Source organism: Pimephales promelas, chromosome 8, assembly GCF_988280905.1.
Source record: "Pimephales promelas chromosome 8, fPimPro1.hap1.1, whole genome shotgun sequence".
Lineage (NCBI taxonomy): Eukaryota > Metazoa > Chordata > Actinopteri > Cypriniformes > Leuciscidae > Pimephales > Pimephales promelas.
Window position 1 is genome coordinate 35,866,943 of NC_142776.1, and position 21,061 is coordinate 35,888,003.

A 21,061-nucleotide genomic window follows, 5' to 3' on the forward strand; every position below is an offset into this window, starting at 1 on the left:
TAAAAGGATGCTGAATTTACCGGGATACGTTTAATAGGGAAAGCAGGGACCGGTATATGGATAAAACGGCACTTTTAAAGGGTTGGATCCATTTGAAATTCCCAACAAACAGTGGGAGCACAGTAAGTTACGTTACGCTAAATTAATCAGGACAAAGATAAACTGCGTTCCACCTAACGTAGCTGCTAGTTTAGTAACAGTTATAGTGTTAACAACCATTCACACACACATGTAATGTACTTTTACCTATGTGTTACAAAAGTGTAGTTAATAACGTTAACTGTTTTAAGCAAAATTTGAGTTAGTAAGCAGAACTACGCTTCGAGCGAGAGGGTAGCAACAGGACAACAGAGACTGACAGGTCCGATTGAAGGGACAATGTTACGAGAATATTAAAATACGGGATATTTTACAGGAAAATAACGTTACTAAAACGGGAAGACAGCGGGAAATGAGCTCAAGTACGCGAGAAACCCGGAAAAAACGTGAGGGTTGACAGCAAACGTTACTACACTTTTGAAACAGTTACTAAACTAGCAGCAAGGTGGAGCGTATCTTAACGTTACCTTTGTCCGGATTACTGTGTTCCCACTGTTTGCCAACTCTTTGTTGGAAATTTCATATGGATCCAAACGGTTAAAAGATCCGGTTTAGTCCACATACCGGTCACTGGCTTCCCTATTTAACATATCCCGGTAAATTCCACAACCTTTTAGGGATTTTAACATCTTTTTTTCTTTTCTTTATCCCAACTCTGCTGCTTCCCCTCGTTCAACTAGTTTACATGCGCGAAGCTGCCAACATGGCCGCCACGCCAGTAATGACGTCACGACGCCCAAGCCCTATTTTTTTTTAGTTTTACCATGGTTTTACTTTTACTTTTAATTTTATCTCACGTTATGCTATAGAATGACTTTAGATGTTTTGGAATATAGTGCGAAAACTGTATTGTGCTTTATTTATGCCTTTAGAGGTTCTTAACAAAATGCACAATATCGGACCTCACTGAAGCTGCAGCCGTGGCGGGATCATGACTTTAGGTGTGGCGGCCATTACAAAGAAGGGATCGCCACGGCAGAGTGAATGTAACGTTAAGTTAGCGGAAACACAAAAATAACTTTCTAATACTCGTTTGCGTTGGTGGATGTTTATTGGTGACACGTCATTGTCAAGTGTCACCACCCTGTCTGTCAGTCACTTAACAAACAAATTGTTCTCCCGAAAGAGCTCGATTCCTGTGAACTAGGCGTTGTTCCAACATCTTCTCATAAAAAACAATGCCACAGGCAGCGCATGTATGAAACCAGTTAAACAGATGTGCGTTCATGTTCAAACACGCAGGAGTTTTACAAAAAAGCTAAACCCTTATGAGCAAAAAGAGAGAATAAGAAATAAGCAAGTGAGAATATCCCTGCCTGCATCTTCTCAACTGTGACTGCATTCCCAATGTAGCAGTCAGACTCGCCTTTATTAAAAAGACAGTTTAAAGGAGTAGTTCACTTTAAAAAAAAAAAAAAAAACTTTTGCTGATAATTTACTCACCCCCATGTCATCCAAGATGGCCATGTCTTTCTTTCTTCTGTCAAAAAGAAATTAAGGTTTTTGATGAAAACATTTCAGGATTTTTTCCATGGAGTTCATTGGGAACCAAACGGTTCAAGGTCCAAATGAGAGTTTCAGTGCAGCTTCAAAGGAGACAGCCTCAAAAATAAATAAAAAAGTTTAGCAAAAATGCTCACTTTGCTCTGTTCTGTGATGAGCGTTCGTGACTCTCCTGTTCAAACTTGTTCATTAAAATGAAAAAATCTTTTTTCGAGTCATGACTTGAAGGGTCCTTGAAAAGACCCTTATTCATCATCTGGTGTCTTTTAAAGCCCTTTGAAGCTGCACTGAATCTCTCATTTGCACCTTGAACCGTTTGGTTCCCAATGAAATCCATTATATGGAGAAAATCCTGTAATGTTTTCATCAAAAACCTTAATTTCTTTTCGACTGAAGAAAGAAAGACGTGGACATCTTGAATGACGTTGGGGTGATTAAATTATCAGCAAAACATTTTTTTTTTAAAGTTAACTACTCCTTTAAATATCTTATTGAATGAATGTATTGTGTTTAGTCCTCTGGGAATGTTATTGTGTCCATCAAATTGGACAATTTCTTTATATTTCAATGAAATGATCGTACTATATTTTAGTTTTATGGCTCTTCATTATATTTATGCAGTAGTAATAATCAATTTACTCACTTTTCAATCATAGACCTGAAAATCAATTTCCAAATTAATCCGGGTCATACATCTTGAAAGCTCTTCAGACTTTAGTTTGGTGTCTTTTTAAAGTCGACAGAGATTATTGCTGAAGTGGAAAAAGTTTAAAAAAGGTGAATTACAAAGAGAGGGAAAAGTTATAAACCTCCATATTTCTTATGAAAAATGCAATTTTCAATGTTACATAGAATATATATTTTTCAAAACACATTTTACTCAAAAGCAGCACTAATCGCTTGGGATAGAATCTGCTAAATGTCTCATGGAGACGGCATTCTTTGGTCAAAAGGTGTCGAGACATATTTGCAATGAAACCGAAACGTTCTAAAGTTTACGTAGCATGACAGCGCATCACTTTCACAAACCCTGGCACGCCTATTCAGCACACAATACACTTCAGATTTTCCCTTGTAAATACTTTGTCTCAAAATAAACAACCCAACCTAATCTCACGAATGAAGATTACACCAATTTACTTTACAAAAAAAGCACTCAAATTCAAATCAGGTCGTCTCATTTATTTTTTTCTTATGTACAAAAATGAGATCATATATAAACTTTACACAGTTCAAGATCTATTTTGGAAAAAGCAAATCACCAAAAAAAAAAGCGCGTTTCACATTTCTCAAGGACTGTACATTATGTACACATTCTTCTAGTCACATATCTTATATTCATCAAGAGAGTTTCTGAAGTCAAAATAAATAAATGACACTCCTCCACAAAGAGGATGAAAGTCACGAATATTTTTCCGTTGCCAAACAGACATAACAGATCCTCATTCACTCAATTTCCGTGAAGCGTGCAAACATGGCTTTTCGGACGGCATCCTTATAGGTATCTGAGGCTGAGAGGCTGTAGCTGCTTCCTTTAGTTCCCAAACCGGCTCCCTTCGTTCTCAACTGAGCCTGCAGGCAAGACGACAGATTCATGTCAAATTCATTCAACATCAGTCATGTTAGCTATTTGGACACATCAGTCAGCCACTGAGGTTGAGAACAGGGTTCAAAATTAACCTTATATGGAGCATGAGTTGACAAATTCATTAAAAAAAGAAACGTTTTCATTAGCACTTGCCAAATTTTAAACATTAGATCATGCATGCATGTTTTCCTACATTCACAAACATTCATACAAGATACATTTGTGTTAAAATATTTATTAAATACTAAATGTAGCATGATAACATGACGGGTAGAATAATGAGTCGTACCTCGATAGGTGTTGTGATGCCCTGCTGGTTTCTACCCAGACCTTTGCCTTCCTTCCAGCCCATGGCCTGCAGCATCTTATTGCCGATATTATCGCTGTTCAATCCGTCCTTTGTGGGCTGTTCGTAATTTCTGCAAAATCGATCGCCGTCTTAATATTGATAATGCACTTGTATTGCCACAGTGAACATATTGTGATAAAATAAAATACTTCAACTTACACAACAGGTGTTGGCTGGGTAAACTTCCTTTTCTTGGGTGCAGGGGGTTCAGGGATACCGTATTTCTCTCGTCTCTCGGCAGCCCTGTCTCTGTACTTCATCTGTTCGGTAAAAGGGTTATGCACGTCAGCAAATACTCTTTAAAAGAAGGAAGTTTGGCTGTGTGTATTTGTAATGAGGTTACACACCTCTGTCTCTTTCCTCTCCAGCTCTTCCAGTTCTGCTTCGCTCAGTTTGGATCTCCTGAGAACCTCCAAGTTTTGCTGGAAAACAGACATATGAATATATAAATACAGCGTATTTTCAGAAACGATAGACTCAAGCGGCCCTGAGTGATTACCTTGTGCAGGTCTGAGAGCTGCTGATGTCGGATCAGACCTTCTTTATTGGGGAACTGCCTTCGGCACAGCAGGCACGCCATCTTCTTCCAGTCGGTCAACTTGTCCTCCCGGTCATCTCCCTCTATGCTCTCTTCCGGCTCACTGTCGCCGCTGTACGCTGCCACCAGCCCCACCTGTGGTGCAGCAAAGGGAGGTGAACAAATAAGCTCACACGACTTGATAATCTGACATGCTTTGTAGTGGTGCGGTGCATTTGGCACCTTTGATGAGGAGCTCTCTTCTTCTGTTGCTTTGGACGCCTCTGTTACGAGCCTCTCCAGTGCCCCTGCCTGCTAATGTGTGAAGAAAAACAGCATATGAATTATGACAAAACCACCATCGTCATCATCATCAGAGAGTGCAATGAGTCTTCAACAATACCTTCTTCTCGAAGAGTGTGAAACCAGCATCCGCTGCCGCTGCTTCCTTCCTCTCCTCCTGACTGATAGGCTGGAAGCTGCCCTTGAAGTTTTCTTTCTGTTTGTTCAGACTCTTGGCCCAGCGCTCCATGTCCTTCGCAATCTGCACAGAGATGGAGGGATTTTTGATTTTTTCAATAAAGGATTGAAATCAAACTAGATTTTCTACATTTTTCTGTACTCGCCACCATGTTAAGGTGACAAATAGGGCTGGGTAATATTTTTACGAACCGATATCGATTCTTAAATCTCAAGAATCAATTATTCATTCTGTTTCATTTGAATGAATGGATCATTGTATCGCGGCTACGCGCATCCAAAAAAAAAAAATCGCAATAATCTTTGTCCTTTGTTACTATTGATATGAAACAAAGTCTCAATTTTCAAATTGTCCATTTTATTTAGAAATTCAAAAACATAAATATTCAAAAACATCTGGCGCAGCTCAAGAGAAGCAGCAGCGCTGATCTCTCTTCCGGCTTAATAATACCAGTCACAGCGCAAAATAAACATGAATGAGCATCTGAAAGTGTGTTAAAAAATAGAGTACAACTTATCGAAATCCGTATCATGTTACATTGATTCGCTCAATCAGAGTTTCAACCCGTGGTAAGACGTCAGTTAAACAGCTTGTAATCAATGTCATGTATCGTCATATTTACCTCAGAATGAAAACCCACATAAACTCGTTAGTCAGCTAGAAAAAATAACTCTAGAGAGGAGCATTTTGCTAAATATGTACACCATATTACATATGCACTATAATCTTAATGTTATTCAATATTTAATGCATATTTGAATAAACCTGGCAAGATTTTATGACAGCCACCATTTAAATGTTTATATTTCATATAATCTTCTTCTTATAAAAATAAATAAGTGTAATTTAAGTGTTTGTATAGCTTCAAAACAGTTAATTATTACCTTCATATTAGGCTAATGAAGCCTAGTAGGCTGCAACTAGACTCCCATAGTTTAAAGCATTAGTTAAGAGATTTGATTTCCTTGAGAAAATTTGCCATTTATTGTAACTGATATCCAAAATAATCAATATTGAATCGAATCAAAATCGAATTGCAAGCTTGTGAATCGAAATCGAGTCGTGAAATTTGTGTCAATACCTAGCCCTAGCGTCAAATAGTTGCTAGGACATTCCTAATATGTTGGTTTTCTGAGTGGGTTAGCAAACATTTATTACCTGCTGAGCCGTTTTGCTCTTAGGTTTCTCTTTCTTCTCTTTGCCCTCTTTCTGAGGAGCCGAGGCAGCGTTCTGAGCCGCATTGTTGGCGTCCACCGCCGGCACGTAGGCCTGCTTCTCCCCGTCCCAGTACAGATACTGCTGAGTCTGGGAGTTGTAATAGTACTACAGACAGAAACAACGTTCAGAAACCTCTACAAGTACAGATGAAATATAGCATTATCTTGCCAAAAAAGCATGGAACACATACATGCGTGTTGGGGTCATAGTACAGGCCAGTGCTGGGGTCATAATAATACCCAGACGACTCATCGTACTGATACGAGGAAGTGTCTGGGACAGCTAGAGGAAATGGGAAAAATGGCAGAAGAATCAGAAAACAAACTGTAGCATCATGTCTGTCTTATTTAATGAGCTGATCTTACTGGCTTGGTTTTCCTGAGAGGTAGCGGTTGCTGAGACGGTTGCTGAGACTGCTGGGGCGGAAATGGTGGAAGCGGCTGTGATGGGTTGGGCTTTGCCATCAATCTGTAACGTCTGAAAAGAAAAAGGGTTATAATGACATTATAACGATCGTTACACTAGGACAGTGGTTCTCAACCTTGTTTTACTCCGAGGCACCATTGTCAAAGACAATATTTGAAGAATTACAGCGATATTTGTCTGTAATGACAAAGCTGCTTGTTCAGAAACTAGGAATCGCAATACATTAAAACAATGAAATAATACATTTAATTACAGTTTACATTTAATTACAGGCATTAATGCCCAGTTTCACAGGCAAGGTTCAAGTCTAGCAACCTGCATTGATCTTAATGTCAGAGACATTGTTTTGTCACAAGATGCACACCAGCAATGTTTAAGCACATTTCTAAAAGCTACTTGAATGTCCTAATTGACCTAATAAAATAATTAAAGTTTTAATAACAATGTTTTTTTCTAGTGGTTCGTGATTATTATTATTTTTACAAATACGAATTTCAACCCAATAAAACAACTTTCAGGTTGACATACCTAGGAATGTATTCTTGTTATAAAAAAATACCATCACTTTAAGATTTTATTTATATCCATGACTTTTTCCATGTCTAGAAATCACAATTTAAAATTCCCTTATATATCCAGGTTGATAAACTTGATATTTTGCCAATTGTTGTGGGACTGGATTAAAAAATAAATAAACTATTTAAGCCATTTAAACTTAGTTCAAAGGTTTCATCTTACTTGAAGTGTTTTTAATAAGGTTTTGCAGCCCCCTTTGGAAGGGCTGCTAGTGGGTCTGGGCTGCCTAGTTAGCAACTGATAGATAGATATATATATATATATATAAAATATTAATAGCCAATTCGTAGCATTAAAAAAAAAAGTTACCGTAGTAGGTTGATAGACCTGTGCAGTCTGAGAGATCACCACTCCTGTAGCCGCAGGAAGCACCTTCACACCTGGAGCCGCTGAAAATCAAAACATATCACAGGTTTTCACGTTGTAAACAGCAAGCACCACTTATCCTTTTATTTTTCATACATCAAGTTGATCTGGGAAAATGTCGACAAAATTAAATTGGAAAGAGACAAAGCCAGGAAACGTTCTCAAATTAAACTGGAAAGAGACAAAGCCAGGAAACGTTACCTCCAAGTATGCCATTCGCCTGGGAAGGGTCCACAGCTCCAGCCTGCTGCTGATAGTACGCCTGGTAGTCCTAAACACAACAACCCATCTTAGCTCAGTACTTCAATGTAAAACTGATTCACATAAATGGTGTACTGCACATATTTGTGTCGTTTAAGATGGTGCAGTCAGCTGACCTGTGAATAGGATACATATCCTTCTTGTAGGTAGCTGTATTCTGATGTCGGCTCCACGCTCTGCTGAGGCTGTAAAGTGAAATGTAGTCATTTAAATCAGTCATGCATGCATAATTCTGCTTTAACATTGAGGCATGGTTACTATAAAGTTGTTCGTACCTGACTAGAGGACCACTGAGCAGCTGCAATAGCTGTGCTGGCGACTGAAAAGGCACTAACACGGTTCCCATCTGGTAATAACAGATCCCTGAGGAGTGGAAAAAAGGCTTTTTAGTGAACTGAATTATTAATCAAGCTTCCGAGCTAGACAACAGCATGGGGATACGAGTGAGAGGTACGTACTTTCGAGCACTTTTAGCGTAGTCGACTCCAATATTCTTCCCATCCAGCTTGAAAGGGGGCTGTAAGCCTTGTAGGATGGTTAGGAGCTGTGATGCTTCCTGCAAAACCACAAACATCATCAGAATGAGCTACAAACAGCACTGCAAAAAACACTGGTTTCACTTAATTAGATTTTTTTAGAACAAAAGAGATCTGCATAGACTGAAGAAGGGGGGAAATAGGTACCAAAGGAGAGGCAAGTTGGACAAAGGCAAACCCTCTGTTCTGGCCCGTCTGTTTGTCCTTAATGAGGCGGATGTTGCCAGGTGAGAGGTTGGCGAAAGGGGCGAGTGCCGACAGTATGGCTTCAACAGTGGACTGAGGGGTGATGTTCCTCAGGATGATTGCTGTCAAAACATGCAAACATGTCAATGTGATTGCAAAAAAAAGAGTGCTGTACATCACACTGGTGGTTATACCAGTATCAACCAACATTGCTAATTTGCTATTTAAATGTCAGTCTAGAAATTGGAGGCAAATAATATGCAATTGATATTTCAGATATTACGCATCGGAAATATCCTTACTATCTCCATAGTAATCTCCACTGGGTTGGGTTTCTGTGGTTCCTGTAGTGCTGCTGGACTCAGAATCTGAAAATAAACAGAACAAAAGCACGATTGAGTTTCTTTAAACACAGTAGTCTGATTCAAACCACATCACTGCCCCATAAAAAGCTTTGAGCACATCATGAATCAATCCCTACAATGACAAAGTTATCGGCTGTTTTTAAATCATTGGCATTGATGAGGCAGATTCTGTAAACGATAATATAAGGGGTTATTGTGTTTTATTTTTTTGATGCCTGATTTGACTAACAAGCATATAAAACACCAGCAATTATGAGAAAGATTATTCATCACCATCATGTTTTAGTTAAGAAAACTGTAGATGACAACTCCACAGACATCTTAGTGTGTAAAAAAAGAAAAAGAAATAGAATTGACAGTGTTTGACTGGACCATCCGGACGGGTGCAGTCAGCGGTTTCCTTCTCCGGGATCTACTTACCCACTTTAGCTGCGCCACACCTGAAGCACTTCAGCCTTCTCCGGAAATTGTACAGGCCACACTGCAAGCAACCGGTCATATTGTTTTAATTGACACTTCTGCTATGGGGCATCAGGTAACAAGCGCACTACAGTGGCTTGAACACTTACCGTGGTGGACAGCATTTAAGTCACTTATTTTCATCAATATTCATCATTTATTTTAATGCCGTATCTGCATCAAAGGCTATCTTCATAGGGACAAAATATAATATAAAATAACTTTCTCTTGTATACACACACTACCGTTCAAAAGTTAGGGGTCAAAAAGACTTTTTAATGTTTTAGAGCGACATGCTCACCAGGGCTGTTCTTTTTTTAAATTAAAAACATGGTATAAACAGCAATATTGTGAAAGAATTCAATTTAAAATTATTTTCCATTTCAATGATGGCAAAGCTGGAGACTTCAGAAATCATTCTAATATGCTGATTAGCTACTGAAGTATTTATTGTAGTTTATTTATTTGAAATATGAATCTTTTGTAACATTATAAATGTCTTTACCATCATTTTTGATCAATTAAATCTCGAACAAAAAAAAGGTTCTTTCAAAAATACAAGGCTGACGGCAAACATCTGAACGATAGTGTATAGAGAAATATACACTGGTTTTAATTAATTTTTTTTTAACATCCAATGAAATTCCTGAATGAGACCATTACGATAGCATCATCATCATGAAACAGCAATTTTTACTTTAGTTTTGGAAAAACCCATGTAACTTACTGAGTTGCAGAGCCAGTCCTCAAACTTGTGCCGGTTGTTGCTGTAGTGCACGGCAACACTCTTGCCTTGAACAGTCAGCAGTTTCTGGAAAAGGAAGAAAGGGTTTGGTTATTTCCTCTCTTGCAAAGGCTTGATCTCAGCCCAAGAACAACCACATTAGCCACGAGGGTTTAGGGTGAGGATCGCCCGGGAGGGTTTAATGTGTAAGATGGTGTGTGTTTGGGACCCGAGTGTCCGGATGGGGCCGGAACAGAGTGTAAAAAAAAGGCACTCCTTTCTTAAACGGGATGGGGGGGACTTTCTAGACGAGGCATTTATTTTCTCTGCGCAAAAGAACTAATTACTAGATATTTTAATCCTGAGGTCCATGAAATGGGATGTTAAATATAGCACCACATTTCACTTCTACTTCTAGACTTGAACAACTTCACACACATAAAAAAAAAAAAAATCAACTATGAAAAACACATTTTTCAATGCACTGACAATTTTTAGCTTAAAACCCATTTGAGTCATTCAAGTCACACCTGAAGTTTATTATTTATCGCTTTCCCTCTTAAAAATCAGTGCTTTTTTTTTTTTTTTAGAGTTCTGGTAAAAAGTTAATAACATGACTTAGGAGAAAAGCCAGTGTTTCCATCAAATGGCTCTTCTATGTTTTGGTCACACCTTGCCTTCAAAAACAAGAGCTCTGGTCCATTTCTGTCCATATAGTCTGCTGGGGCAGCAACTTTGCTTTTTTTTCCCTCAGTTTGTCTTTTTGTAAACAAATTGCATTAATCCCCAGGGCAAAAAGCTAGACTTGGTGATTAGGAAGCAACCTGATTGGTCTCCATCCATCGGGTAGCAGCTTGCAAGTGATAAAACTCCACGAAGGCGAAACCTCGGCTTATACCTAGAGAGGCATTCAGATATACAGACGGGAGGCGTGTTAGTTTAAATGGTTCAGTTGTACAACATTCAAACTCTGTCACAAACTGCTTCGTGACCCCCTTGACCCAGAGAGGCCAAAGAGATGTAGGGGGGTTGCCTGGAAACTTTTACCATAGCAACAGCACCTTATAATATTCTAGCTGTTGGTCTAACGATGATAAAATAGGTTGATTCAATAATCAAAGCAAACAGTCATAAACATGAGAATCTTAAAATAATCTTTATGAGACAGATGCTGCCATCAGACAAACTTGGACCATCTTTTATATATGCGTGTACCTACTTAAACAAGATAAAGAAGATACATGACTGCTTCTACGCTCATGTAACTTAAATTGGCACGAATAAAACTCTGCCAATTTTGCGCCACACAAAAACTTACCTCCAAAACATGTTATTTATTGTGCAACAAATGTCTTAACTCAGTAGCCTGAAGGGTAAACCTGGTCAGATAACATGTTGCTATGGCAAAAGGCGTTTGAGCGGAAGCAGGTTGGCCCAGCGGACACAGGTTTGTTTGGGAGGGGAAGGATCCACGGTACATCAGTCTCACCTGTTCTCTTTTTCATCAGCCTCACGTCCATCGGCTTTGGCCCCTCCAGCTGGTCAATGGCTGCTCGAATCTGTGGATTACAAGGCAAAGTCAGATAAGCAGTGTTTCCCCTACCATTGTTTGGGGAAAACGACCCCCCGCCCCCCTAAAATGCTGACGAAATCATAATAAAGGATTTTACTGTATATTTTCGAGGAATAAATAGAAAGTGGTTCAGTACACTTGAAATAAAAATCGCAATATAGACTAGTGTGTGTGATTATTAAAGCTCAAATACTATTTAAATACGAATCCTGTTCGTATGAATCGTATGTTCCGTGTGAATGAATAGTGCAGCCCAGAGCTGTTAAATATGAATGTTTTTTCAACGGCTCTGGTGCAGCCGACGACGCGCAGTTTTATTTAACGTTACCACACACACACATACACTGAAGACACACGTTTGACGCTTGCGCTGATTTTTTTTTTTTTGCCTATATGAAGACAGAAATGATTGAACTTCCTCTCCAGGCTCTAGATCCACTCTGAAAGTCACTTCGTGATCATTTAACCGCTTCATTTGTGAAACTATCATCATGACGATCATGACAAACACACAGAAACTCCAAAGGGCTTCACGGCAACCCGTCAAAATAAAAGCAGAAATAACTTGACAGAAATATATTACTGTTGTACAGTACAAAATAGGAAATGTCCAAATGTAGTAATACATTAACACTAATACGAATAAATTATTAATTTTTTAAACAAAACTGAGTAAGGAATAATCCATGTTTTAATTTTAACAGTAAAGCCCATTGTGCAGCACATTATTTGACAAAAAAGTTTATGATAAAATTAGTGTTTTATGACTTAATTTTATTACCAGCAAAAACACAGAATTAGTGTGAATTTTTTCATATATCTATTAGGGCTGGGCGATATATCGAATATGTACGATGTATCGTTATATTTTTTGAAACGATATGGAATGAGGCAATACCGTTTATATCGATACAGTAGTTTGATATGAGCACATCTGAAAAATAGCGGAGGTTGCAGTGTGAGCTGCTGCAGTGAAGCTAGGCTACGTAGTACAATTTGTCCTAAACATGACACAAGCTTATATTAATTGCGTCAAAATCACTTTGATATAGTTAACAAGTTTAAGGCAGCTTGCCGCCCTGTCAAATGCTCTGACAGACACTGTTGCTGACTGACAGATATACTTGCGCTGTTTAATGCGTTTGAGATGTGGTGCTTTCCTCAGTGCTCAACTTACATTTCACATATTCTCCATCTGTAAATGTTAGAAAGTAAAGCAAATATGTCCATTTCACAACAAATATGTCCATGTCAGAAGAGGACGAGTTTCTGCAAGTGAATCTCCGCTAAAATTCATGCTTCCTTGAACGAGCGCCGGCGCACGCATGCGCGTGATTAGTACTACGTAGTACGCAATAATTCTGACTAAAATAAACATATTGCTAAAATATTTGTTGTTGGAGAAAATAAATGTGCCATATGTGAAATTTTAAACCTACAAGTATATATTTTTAATGAAAGTGAAAGTGATTATAATGGGGTAATCAAATGCAGGCTAATATAATTAGTTTGTGCTTTTGTTTTTGTTTTTATTTTCATTTTTAGTTTAGCTTTTAGTCAATATAAAAACAAAAGTTTTTTGCACATAATATATTGCATAGCCTATATTATATTTGTTTCCATATCCTTCAATATCAACATTGTTTGTAGGATATCATTGGGCCGAATGTGAATATACTGTATATATATATATATATATATATATACTATATATATATATATATATATTTTTTTTTTTAATATAAAGATTTTCTTTATCTAAATAGAAAACGTAGAAAGTACCGAGATATATATCGTATATCGCCATTTGACCAAAAAATATCGAGATATGATTTTTTGGCCATATCGCCCAGCCCTAATATCTATACATTTAAACAATAATAATAATACATGATTTGAATTACTATACATTTCACAGTGAAGTCCTGGATGAAATAATAATAGTTAAAACAAACTTAAAATTGTGATTCTCAATTGATCATGCAGCTTTATCACTGTAGACAATTCCATGATGAGCTTTAATTAGTTCAATGCTTAAACTTACTCAATACAGTTATTTTTACTATTAATACTTACAGCAGAATTTTCCTTTACACGTTTGGCTTAATTATGGCTTTTTTAAGATTTTATTTCAACGGAAACTTCATCAGACAAAGGACTTACATCTGCTTCTGTGGTGTTCATGGGCAGACCCCGGAGCATGATGGTCTTGCTCTCCTTCTCGTCAGCTGGGTCTCCTCTATAGTCATGCTCAGAGTAATCGCCATCCGAGTGGTGTCCGTCGTCAGACCCGTCGCTGCTGCGCCGTTTCCTTCCTCTCTGTAACACGGATGAGAATTAGTAAAGTGAGCGTCATTCTATGTCAAAACCTCAAATAAGCATTCATATTAGTAAGTCCTCACCTCAGGACTGTCTCTGCTCCAGTATCGATCGCTTCTCTCACCACGTTCACCATCGTAACGGTCACTACTACGCCGATCATCACTCCAGCGATGAGAGTCGTATCCGCGATCGTCTCGATCTCGACGGTCCCTGCGGTCGTCGCGAGACTGTTCGGAGCCGTACCTGCCACTGCGTTCGGTACGGCTAACCCTAGGGTTACAACAAGAGATTATGATATTATGACGTTCAATTTAAGTTGCGAGTAGGGATGTGTCCGAAGCAAAACACTATGTTTGGAAAGGAAATTACTACGGAGCCCCTAAAGGGACATGTTGAAGAAAGAAAGAAAAGAAAATGTAATGCCTGGCAAATAAAACAAGTCCCAGTTTGGATTTAAATAGTTAAATGGTTAAGAGTCTATGATTTGGATCATTATTGCAGTGACTATTATGTTTAGTACCTTATATGTTTGGCAACAGTTCTTCTAACCCTAATTGAAGGAGTGTGTAGCTTTTCATTTCTTAAACAACCATGTAGGAAGACACACCATAACCATATTCCAGAATGACATTGTCAAGATGCATCAGGCTCAAATTGTGAAAGAATGGTTGAAGGGGAGCATGAACAATTGTCAATAGAAGATCTTGACCAAAAATGTACAGGCTCACTTTTTACTTTCCAATTCGCCATCTCATACAGTGAATATAGGGAGCAGCGATACTGGCCACATATTTTACAAGATAATGTGCGTCAATGATGGTAAAGATGTGTTGTGCACCAAATCCTCTGACATGGTCCTGTCAATCATCTCTCCTTTCTATCTTCACATAAATAAAATTTAATGTACTATAATGTTATCAACTACCACAGGAAGCCAAACCATGTCACTTCCTGGGCTTCGTAGAATGCGTTTTCATTGTTCGTGCCTTTCCAAATGTGGATTTGGGCTTCGGGCACATCCCTAGTTGTGAGAATATTTACCTCATCAAGTCATAAAACACTGACCGTTTATCTGCGCCCATCTTCGTTTCTCAATACAAGGCCTGTTAAAATCGTACAGAACAAAGTGTTATAGTACAATGTTAATGTTGCACATATCATAAACACAATTATATGACATGCCAACGCCTTGTGTTAGAACCACATAGGTATGTGTGCTATTGGTTTAATTATATAAAATAACATGGTACTGTGTTTTTTATTGTACATGTCATGTGGTATTCTTAATACCATGCAAGTTACGTAACAGTTAACATAATAACACCGTTTAATAAGATCACAGCACTTGCTATGAGTACAACACTACGATACATATAGAGAGAGATATACACTACCATACATATATATATATATATATAGAGAGAGAGAGAGAGAGAGAGAGAGAGAGAGAGAGAGAGAGAGAGAGACAGACAGAGCGAGAGAGAGAACTGAATGCTGAATGCATTTTAATAAAGCGGTATTTAACTTGCATTGCAATTCAATGTAACGTTAACGTGAACGTAATTAAAAAAAACATAACATGCTCGTAAAACACGGCATTACCAATAGCTATATGTTGGGAAAAAATATGATATTTCAATTGTACATGGCTAAAAATCCAGTGGTAGTAAGTTTGTTTTTGTTCGTGTGGTGTTAATTTTCGTTATGTGAGAAGTTCAGGAAGGCACATCAAAATGGAGACTCAGACTGTGTCGTCGTGTTGTCGTTGAAAAAGGCGCAAAGACCGCCACGAAACAACGAAAACTTACCAAATATATTTCAACGAAACTCTGAAGTAAAATATTTCTCAAATGTTGAGAGGTGCAATGACTGCCAACAGATCACCTCTCTCCAAAGATCGCACTCTTGGTCAGGTCATTCGATGTCATCTGCAGCTAAAATGGTCTACAAGCTTCTCCTTCCCAGAATGCATTTAGATGGGAAGGTGACGTATTGTTGTTGCTGTTGCATGATGGGAGATATAGTTTCTTTCAGCCGATTTGGCCATAGAGATCGCTCCTCCTCGTAATATGTGACATTTGATCAAAGGATAGCAAACTATTTGACTAACTGAGAACCTAGAAGTACATCATTTATTATATATATATCGGCTATATGCTATTCTTCTCGTTTTTGTTGTGATGTTACCATGCTACTATGGTGGTTGTTTATATCATTGTTAAACCTTCAAATGGTCTTCTTTTCCTGTTTACATTTCTGGGCTTCGGGGTAATTGATTGAGTTGTACAAAAAATATTTACATTTTTAATCATACAAATAATATATCGTTTTTTTTTTTGTTTACTTCTCATCTATTCATTAATGCGGTGTTTTTGGAGATAAAGTATAGCCTACTTTTGTATCTACCACACAATTCCTCACCATTAGCTTGCATATGAAATATTATTTTTTTTTATGATACATTGCATTTATGCTCTAGTACTAGAAACTTCATTTGTGTGTAAAAAATTTCAGATTTATGCCGGATTTTTTTTTTTTTTTTTTTTGACACATGAAGAATTTTCTTTTTTTCACATTTCCAAATTAATTTCAAGGTTGGATCATACTGACCCCACCCCAAAGACCAGAAGTGTAAACATTTTTTTTACATACCTACAGATCAACCGAATCAAGCCCAGTTATTTTGTGTGTGTATCGATAGATAATGTATGAAAAGTTACAAAATCTTATTCCACTGAGATGAAGGGAACCTTTTTTTTATTAAGTAAAAGTCGATTGGGGTCGTATAGACCCCATGACCCGATTGAGGGCTAAATACCATATTTTTGGACATACTCCTCTATTGTCCATCTGTGACGTTTGATCAGAAAATTAGAAGTATATAAATTATTATTTATGATATAGATAATTTATTCTTCTCGTTTTTGCTGTTAGTTTTTACACATATTTATGATAACAAAATTATTGAAATACAATCTTTTTGGACATCCTCTAACGTTCTGGTAACTCTTTGACTAACTGAAAACCTAGAAGTTGTTTTATGGTTCTTTTTGCATAACAAGCCTAAAACCAATATGTTTTACAAATATATTAAGATTTATTAAGAATATTATTAATAATGTGCTTTAAGATAATACAATTCTTTTCTAAACGTATAGCCTACATAATAACAAAATTAATTAAATGTCTTAATTTTGGTCATGTAACGGGAATTAGGCAATTATGCTACCTACATAAATCATCTGCTCAGAGAAACTGACAAAGAAGAAAAACACCTGAAGTGTGAGGCGTGGTTTCTCTGGAAATATTTAGGAAGGTTCTGAAGTCTGATTCAATTTAACGAATCGATTCGTTTGAACTCCCCAAGAAAACATTTCGAATTACAGAAATGATTCTGTATACCACTATGATTTCGATTTGGTTTTATCCATATCGCGTCGAATGCTGTGTAGTTTGTTTCACATCTCTGCAGTCGAATGTGCTGTGCGAATCGGTTCGTATGAATCATTGAAAACAAGCGATTCTTTTGCCAAGCCGACAACAATTGGAGAGTCTGGTTAACTTCGTGCGTTACGACTGTTAATACGCTTCACTGGAATTACGGGTTGGACACCCGAGAAGAGACAGCATTCTTCATGCACTTTTTCAAAGGAAGCAGACACTTGAAGCTGCTGAGAGAGAAGCATATTGACATTTTTTTTTGCATAACGCACTCAATACAACAATCTTGACTGACTCGAATTCATCAGTCCGCTGATGATGAGGAGCATGCTGGTCAAAAGAGAATGACAGGTGAGTGAAACTGCAGTCACAACCTCACACGAGTCATATTGAGTTTTACATTTTAATGTCAGTGGATGCATTCTATATAGTTCTGAAATTAATTTATAATGGCATATTTACAAATAAACCATAGGCTAATATTGGTAGTCCAAAGACAAAGTCCATAGTCCAAAGTACAGTTTTTCGGCATATTTTAGGAGTGGTATGTCAAAAAATGTCAAAAAGGTACAAATAAACATGTTTGAAATTGTATATAATGATACCTTTTGAAATGGCACTCCAAGAAGAAGCCGAAAAACTGTATTTTGGACTATGGACTTTGTCTTTGTACTTTATGGCTTCTTGGTAGCCTATCCTGCAAACATGCCATTATAAATGAATTTGGAACTACCTTAAAGTAGCCTTACTTGAATACTATTTACGTACTATGGTATACTAAAGTATCGTCTCATCTCTGTACCATGGTATCCTCTTCACATTACTTTTTTTTTTTAAAGGAATTAGCATATGTATAAAATATGAAAATACCATTGGTACTTTTTATAAGACTTGTGGCCAAACTTGTTCCATGATATTCCAGTTTAAATCAGCTTTAGTCTATTTACTTTGACAATAGCATTACCAGACTTTTACTTCCAGAACATTGGATTAATGAGAATATTAATAATTAACAATGCCTTTCTTTATGCAGAAAAACGTTTCATGTTTTGTTTTGCTGGTCTATGAATACATCAGTCATTTGAATATTGTTAGTGTGCAACAGTTTTCATTTTACCCACTGAATATTCTTTTGCATATGTTTTGCATTTGAACTATGGATGGGATAACTGGAAACAAGAGACTTCTTAATAAAATAACGATATTTGGGTAGTTGAAAAATAATAGACATGACAAGAAATAACAATATTTTTTTCTTCTTTCAAATGTATTCAAATATAATTGTTTTAAATAAAATATTAATATAAACTATTAAATAAAATTATACAAAAAATATGCATAAAAAATATACAAGTCTTGTTTAAAATAGTTTTAGATAAAGTAAAGTATATTATACCAAACACAACCCTGCTGTGTATATCAAACCTCCATGGCAATATCAATATTTAACCAGGAAAACCGAGGTTTTTTTTTTTTTAAACCTGTGTTTTAAATAAAATCACCATTTCCTGGTTTAGTAAGCTATTGTTGAGCAATGCCTTCATTTTAGCATTAATCACTTTCTTGTATCATTTCTTTATCATATTATCAGCATGCTTAGTCTTAGTCACTAAACTCACATCCATTCAGAGTAAAATCGTAAACACATGCAAATAGTTTTTCTTAAAATTAGCTGCAAAAGCTGAAGTTGAGTGACCTGCAAATTTGCATAGCCAAAAGATGCTTGACCAGTGTTTGTTACTGGACAGAGTTTGTTAATGTAGAATGTAGATCATTATTATTTGTTTTTTTAACTAGTAAAAACAGAAGCAAGTATAATTTTGCATTAAAAAAACTTTTGCTGATAATTTACTCACCCCCATGTCATCCAAGATGTCCATGTCTTTCCTTCTTCAGTCGAAAAAAAAATTAAGGTTTTTGATGAAAACATTCCAGGATTTTCTCCATATAATGGACTTCAATGGGAACCAAACGGTTCACGATCTAAATGAGAGTTTCAGTACAAACTGCAAACTGTTCAAAGGGCTTTAAACGACACCAGACGATGAATAAGGGTCTTATCAAGCGAAACGATCGGTCATTTCAAAAAAAAAAAAAAAATTAAGTTTTATAAGCACAAATGCTCGCCTTGCTCTGTTCTGTGTGACTCTCCTGTTCGATCAAACTTGTTCATCAAAATGAACAAATCTTTTTTCGAGTCATTTCATTCATTGAACCAAATGACTTGAGAAAAGATTTGTTCATTTTGATGAACAGAAGAGTCACAAACGCTCATCACAGAACAGAGCAAGGCAAGCGTATGTGCTTATAAAACTTACAATTTTTTATTTATTTTTGAAATGACCAATCGTTTCGCTAGATAAGACCCTTATTTATCATCTGAAATCGTTTAAAGCCCTTTGAAGCTGCACTGAAACTCTCATTTGGACCTTGAACCGTTTGGTTCCCATTGAAGTCCATTATATGAAAAAATCCTGGAATGTTTTCATCAAAAACCTTAATTTCTTTTCGACTGAAGAAAGAAAGACATGGACATCTTGGATGACATGGGGGTGAGTAAATTATCAGCAAAAGTTTTTTTTAAAGTGAACGACTCCTTTAAAGCCTATCGTGACTGCACTGATTCTGCTCGCAACACAATTGTTTGATATCTAACGTATTCTCTTTTTGTCTCCAGCTCCCACGTCTACATTGGAAACTCTGTTTCAGCTCAACACCACCCAAGAACATGCATGCCTCAACCAGACACGCAGGGACAGCGACGAGTTCAAATATATGGCATACACCATCACGTACAGTGTTGTATTCCCTATTGGATTCATCAGCAACGTATTGGCTTTGGTCGTGTTCCTGCGTTTCACCCCGAAGAAGACTGCCAACACGGTTTTTATGACCAACTTGGCCATTTCAGATGCTAGCTTCTCCTTGACTTTGCCCTTCCGCCTGGTGTACTACTTCAGGGGCGGTCAGTGGGACTTCCCAGACTGGTTTTGCCGCTGGTGTGTATTTTGCTTTTACGTGAACCTGTACACAAGCGTATTGTTCCTCACTGGCCTTAGTGTACTACGGTACCACGCCGTGCTTCACCCCATACGCCACAAGAGCCAGGCCACGGTGCGGCGAGCCAGTATATCGTGCTTTGTGATCTGGATATTTGTGGCCGCCTTGTCAACGCCGTTCCTCATGTCGGGGACTTTAGAACGGGAGGGTAAAACGATCTGCTTTGAACCCGGGAACATCACGTCGTGGCAGCGCATATTTATCTTGAACTATGTGGGGGTGTCGTTTGGATTCGTCATTCCGTTTATTACAATACTGGTCTGCTACAGCTACATCTTCTACGAACTCGTCTTTGGGCGGAAAATCGGCAATCAAAAGCGGCGTCGCGCTGTGTGTTTGATCGTGGTTGTCCTGAGCACGTTCCTGCTGTGTTTCCTACCGTATCACGTCATCCGCACGGTCCATCTTCATGCCGTTGTTTCAAGCCAGGACTGCCGGGTCAGAAAGTACCTCCTGAAAGTTCTGGTCATCTCGCTGTGCATGGCGGCATCCAACAGTTGCTTCAATCCCTTGCTGTACTTCTTCGCCGGAGAGAACTTCCGCGAGGCGGTCCGTAAAGCTTCAAGTGGAAAAAGGCAAAACTCCATCAATAACGGTGAGTTCTCGTCTCTTCGACGACGGAGCCAATCCAGAAACTCTCAGAAGACAAGAAGCTTCTCTGCTGTGCACCAATACTGTGTGCCATGTTCCTCAGAAAACTCCTGTCAGGTCATAAGCATAAAGAAGCATGACGGCTGCGTGCCTGAAACGCAATGCAAACTTTCGGACTCTGCAAAAAAGCAGATGACTGACAAAGCAAAGTCTGAAGTGATTTGCAGTAGTAAAGAACAGAGGAAGAAATCGGAGTGTGAAGAATATTGTTGTCATGAATAAGCAAACTCAAATGTATTTCTTTTTTTCCCTTTTTACTTCTGAACTAAGATGTTGGGCATTAGAGAAGTCTAGGTGAATCTTTTTGACTGTTTATGCATTTGGCAGATGCTTTTATCCCAAGCATTTTACATCAAATTG

The 21,061-nt window shown here is 37.7% G+C and overlaps 2 protein-coding genes across 5 annotated transcripts; one reads left to right on the forward strand and one right to left on the reverse strand.

Moving 5' to 3' along the window:
* Window positions 1-2,769: 2,769 nt before the first annotated feature.
* On the reverse strand, window positions 2,770-15,517 carry rbm5 (RNA binding motif protein 5). 4 transcript variants are annotated; one of them, XM_039692238.2, is made up of 25 exons: window positions 15,358-15,517; window positions 14,591-14,652; window positions 13,630-13,819; window positions 13,391-13,546; window positions 11,144-11,213; window positions 10,479-10,552; window positions 9,658-9,741; window positions 8,892-8,952; window positions 8,409-8,474; window positions 8,068-8,228; window positions 7,843-7,940; window positions 7,660-7,747; window positions 7,501-7,569; window positions 7,325-7,394; window positions 7,067-7,146; window positions 6,121-6,232; window positions 5,946-6,037; window positions 5,696-5,860; window positions 4,460-4,600; window positions 4,300-4,368; window positions 4,039-4,212; window positions 3,887-3,961; window positions 3,699-3,799; window positions 3,480-3,609; window positions 2,770-3,174 (listed from the first exon to the last, which is right to left on the reverse strand). In XM_039692238.2, exons 2-25 carry the CDS (start codon window positions 14,629-14,631, stop codon window positions 3,049-3,051), a joined length of 2,493 nt encoding a protein of 830 aa, XP_039548172.1. In that variant the 5' UTR covers window positions 14,632-14,652; window positions 15,358-15,517; the 3' UTR covers window positions 2,770-3,048. The 4 variants fall into 4 exon arrangements, with proteins under 4 accessions (XP_039548172.1, XP_039548171.1, XP_039548175.1 ...); XM_039692237.2 differs by having other exon boundaries at window positions 4,300-4,371; XM_039692241.2 differs by having other exon boundaries at window positions 14,615-14,652; window positions 15,358-15,498.
* Window positions 15,518-17,248: 1,731 nt separating this feature from the next.
* Window positions 17,249-21,061, forward strand: cysltr3 (cysteinyl leukotriene receptor 3). Its single transcript, XM_039691961.2, has 2 exons — window positions 17,249-17,341; window positions 19,668-21,061. Exons 1-2 carry the CDS (start codon window positions 17,335-17,337, stop codon window positions 20,921-20,923), a joined length of 1,263 nt encoding a protein of 420 aa, XP_039547895.2. The 5' UTR covers window positions 17,249-17,334; the 3' UTR covers window positions 20,924-21,061.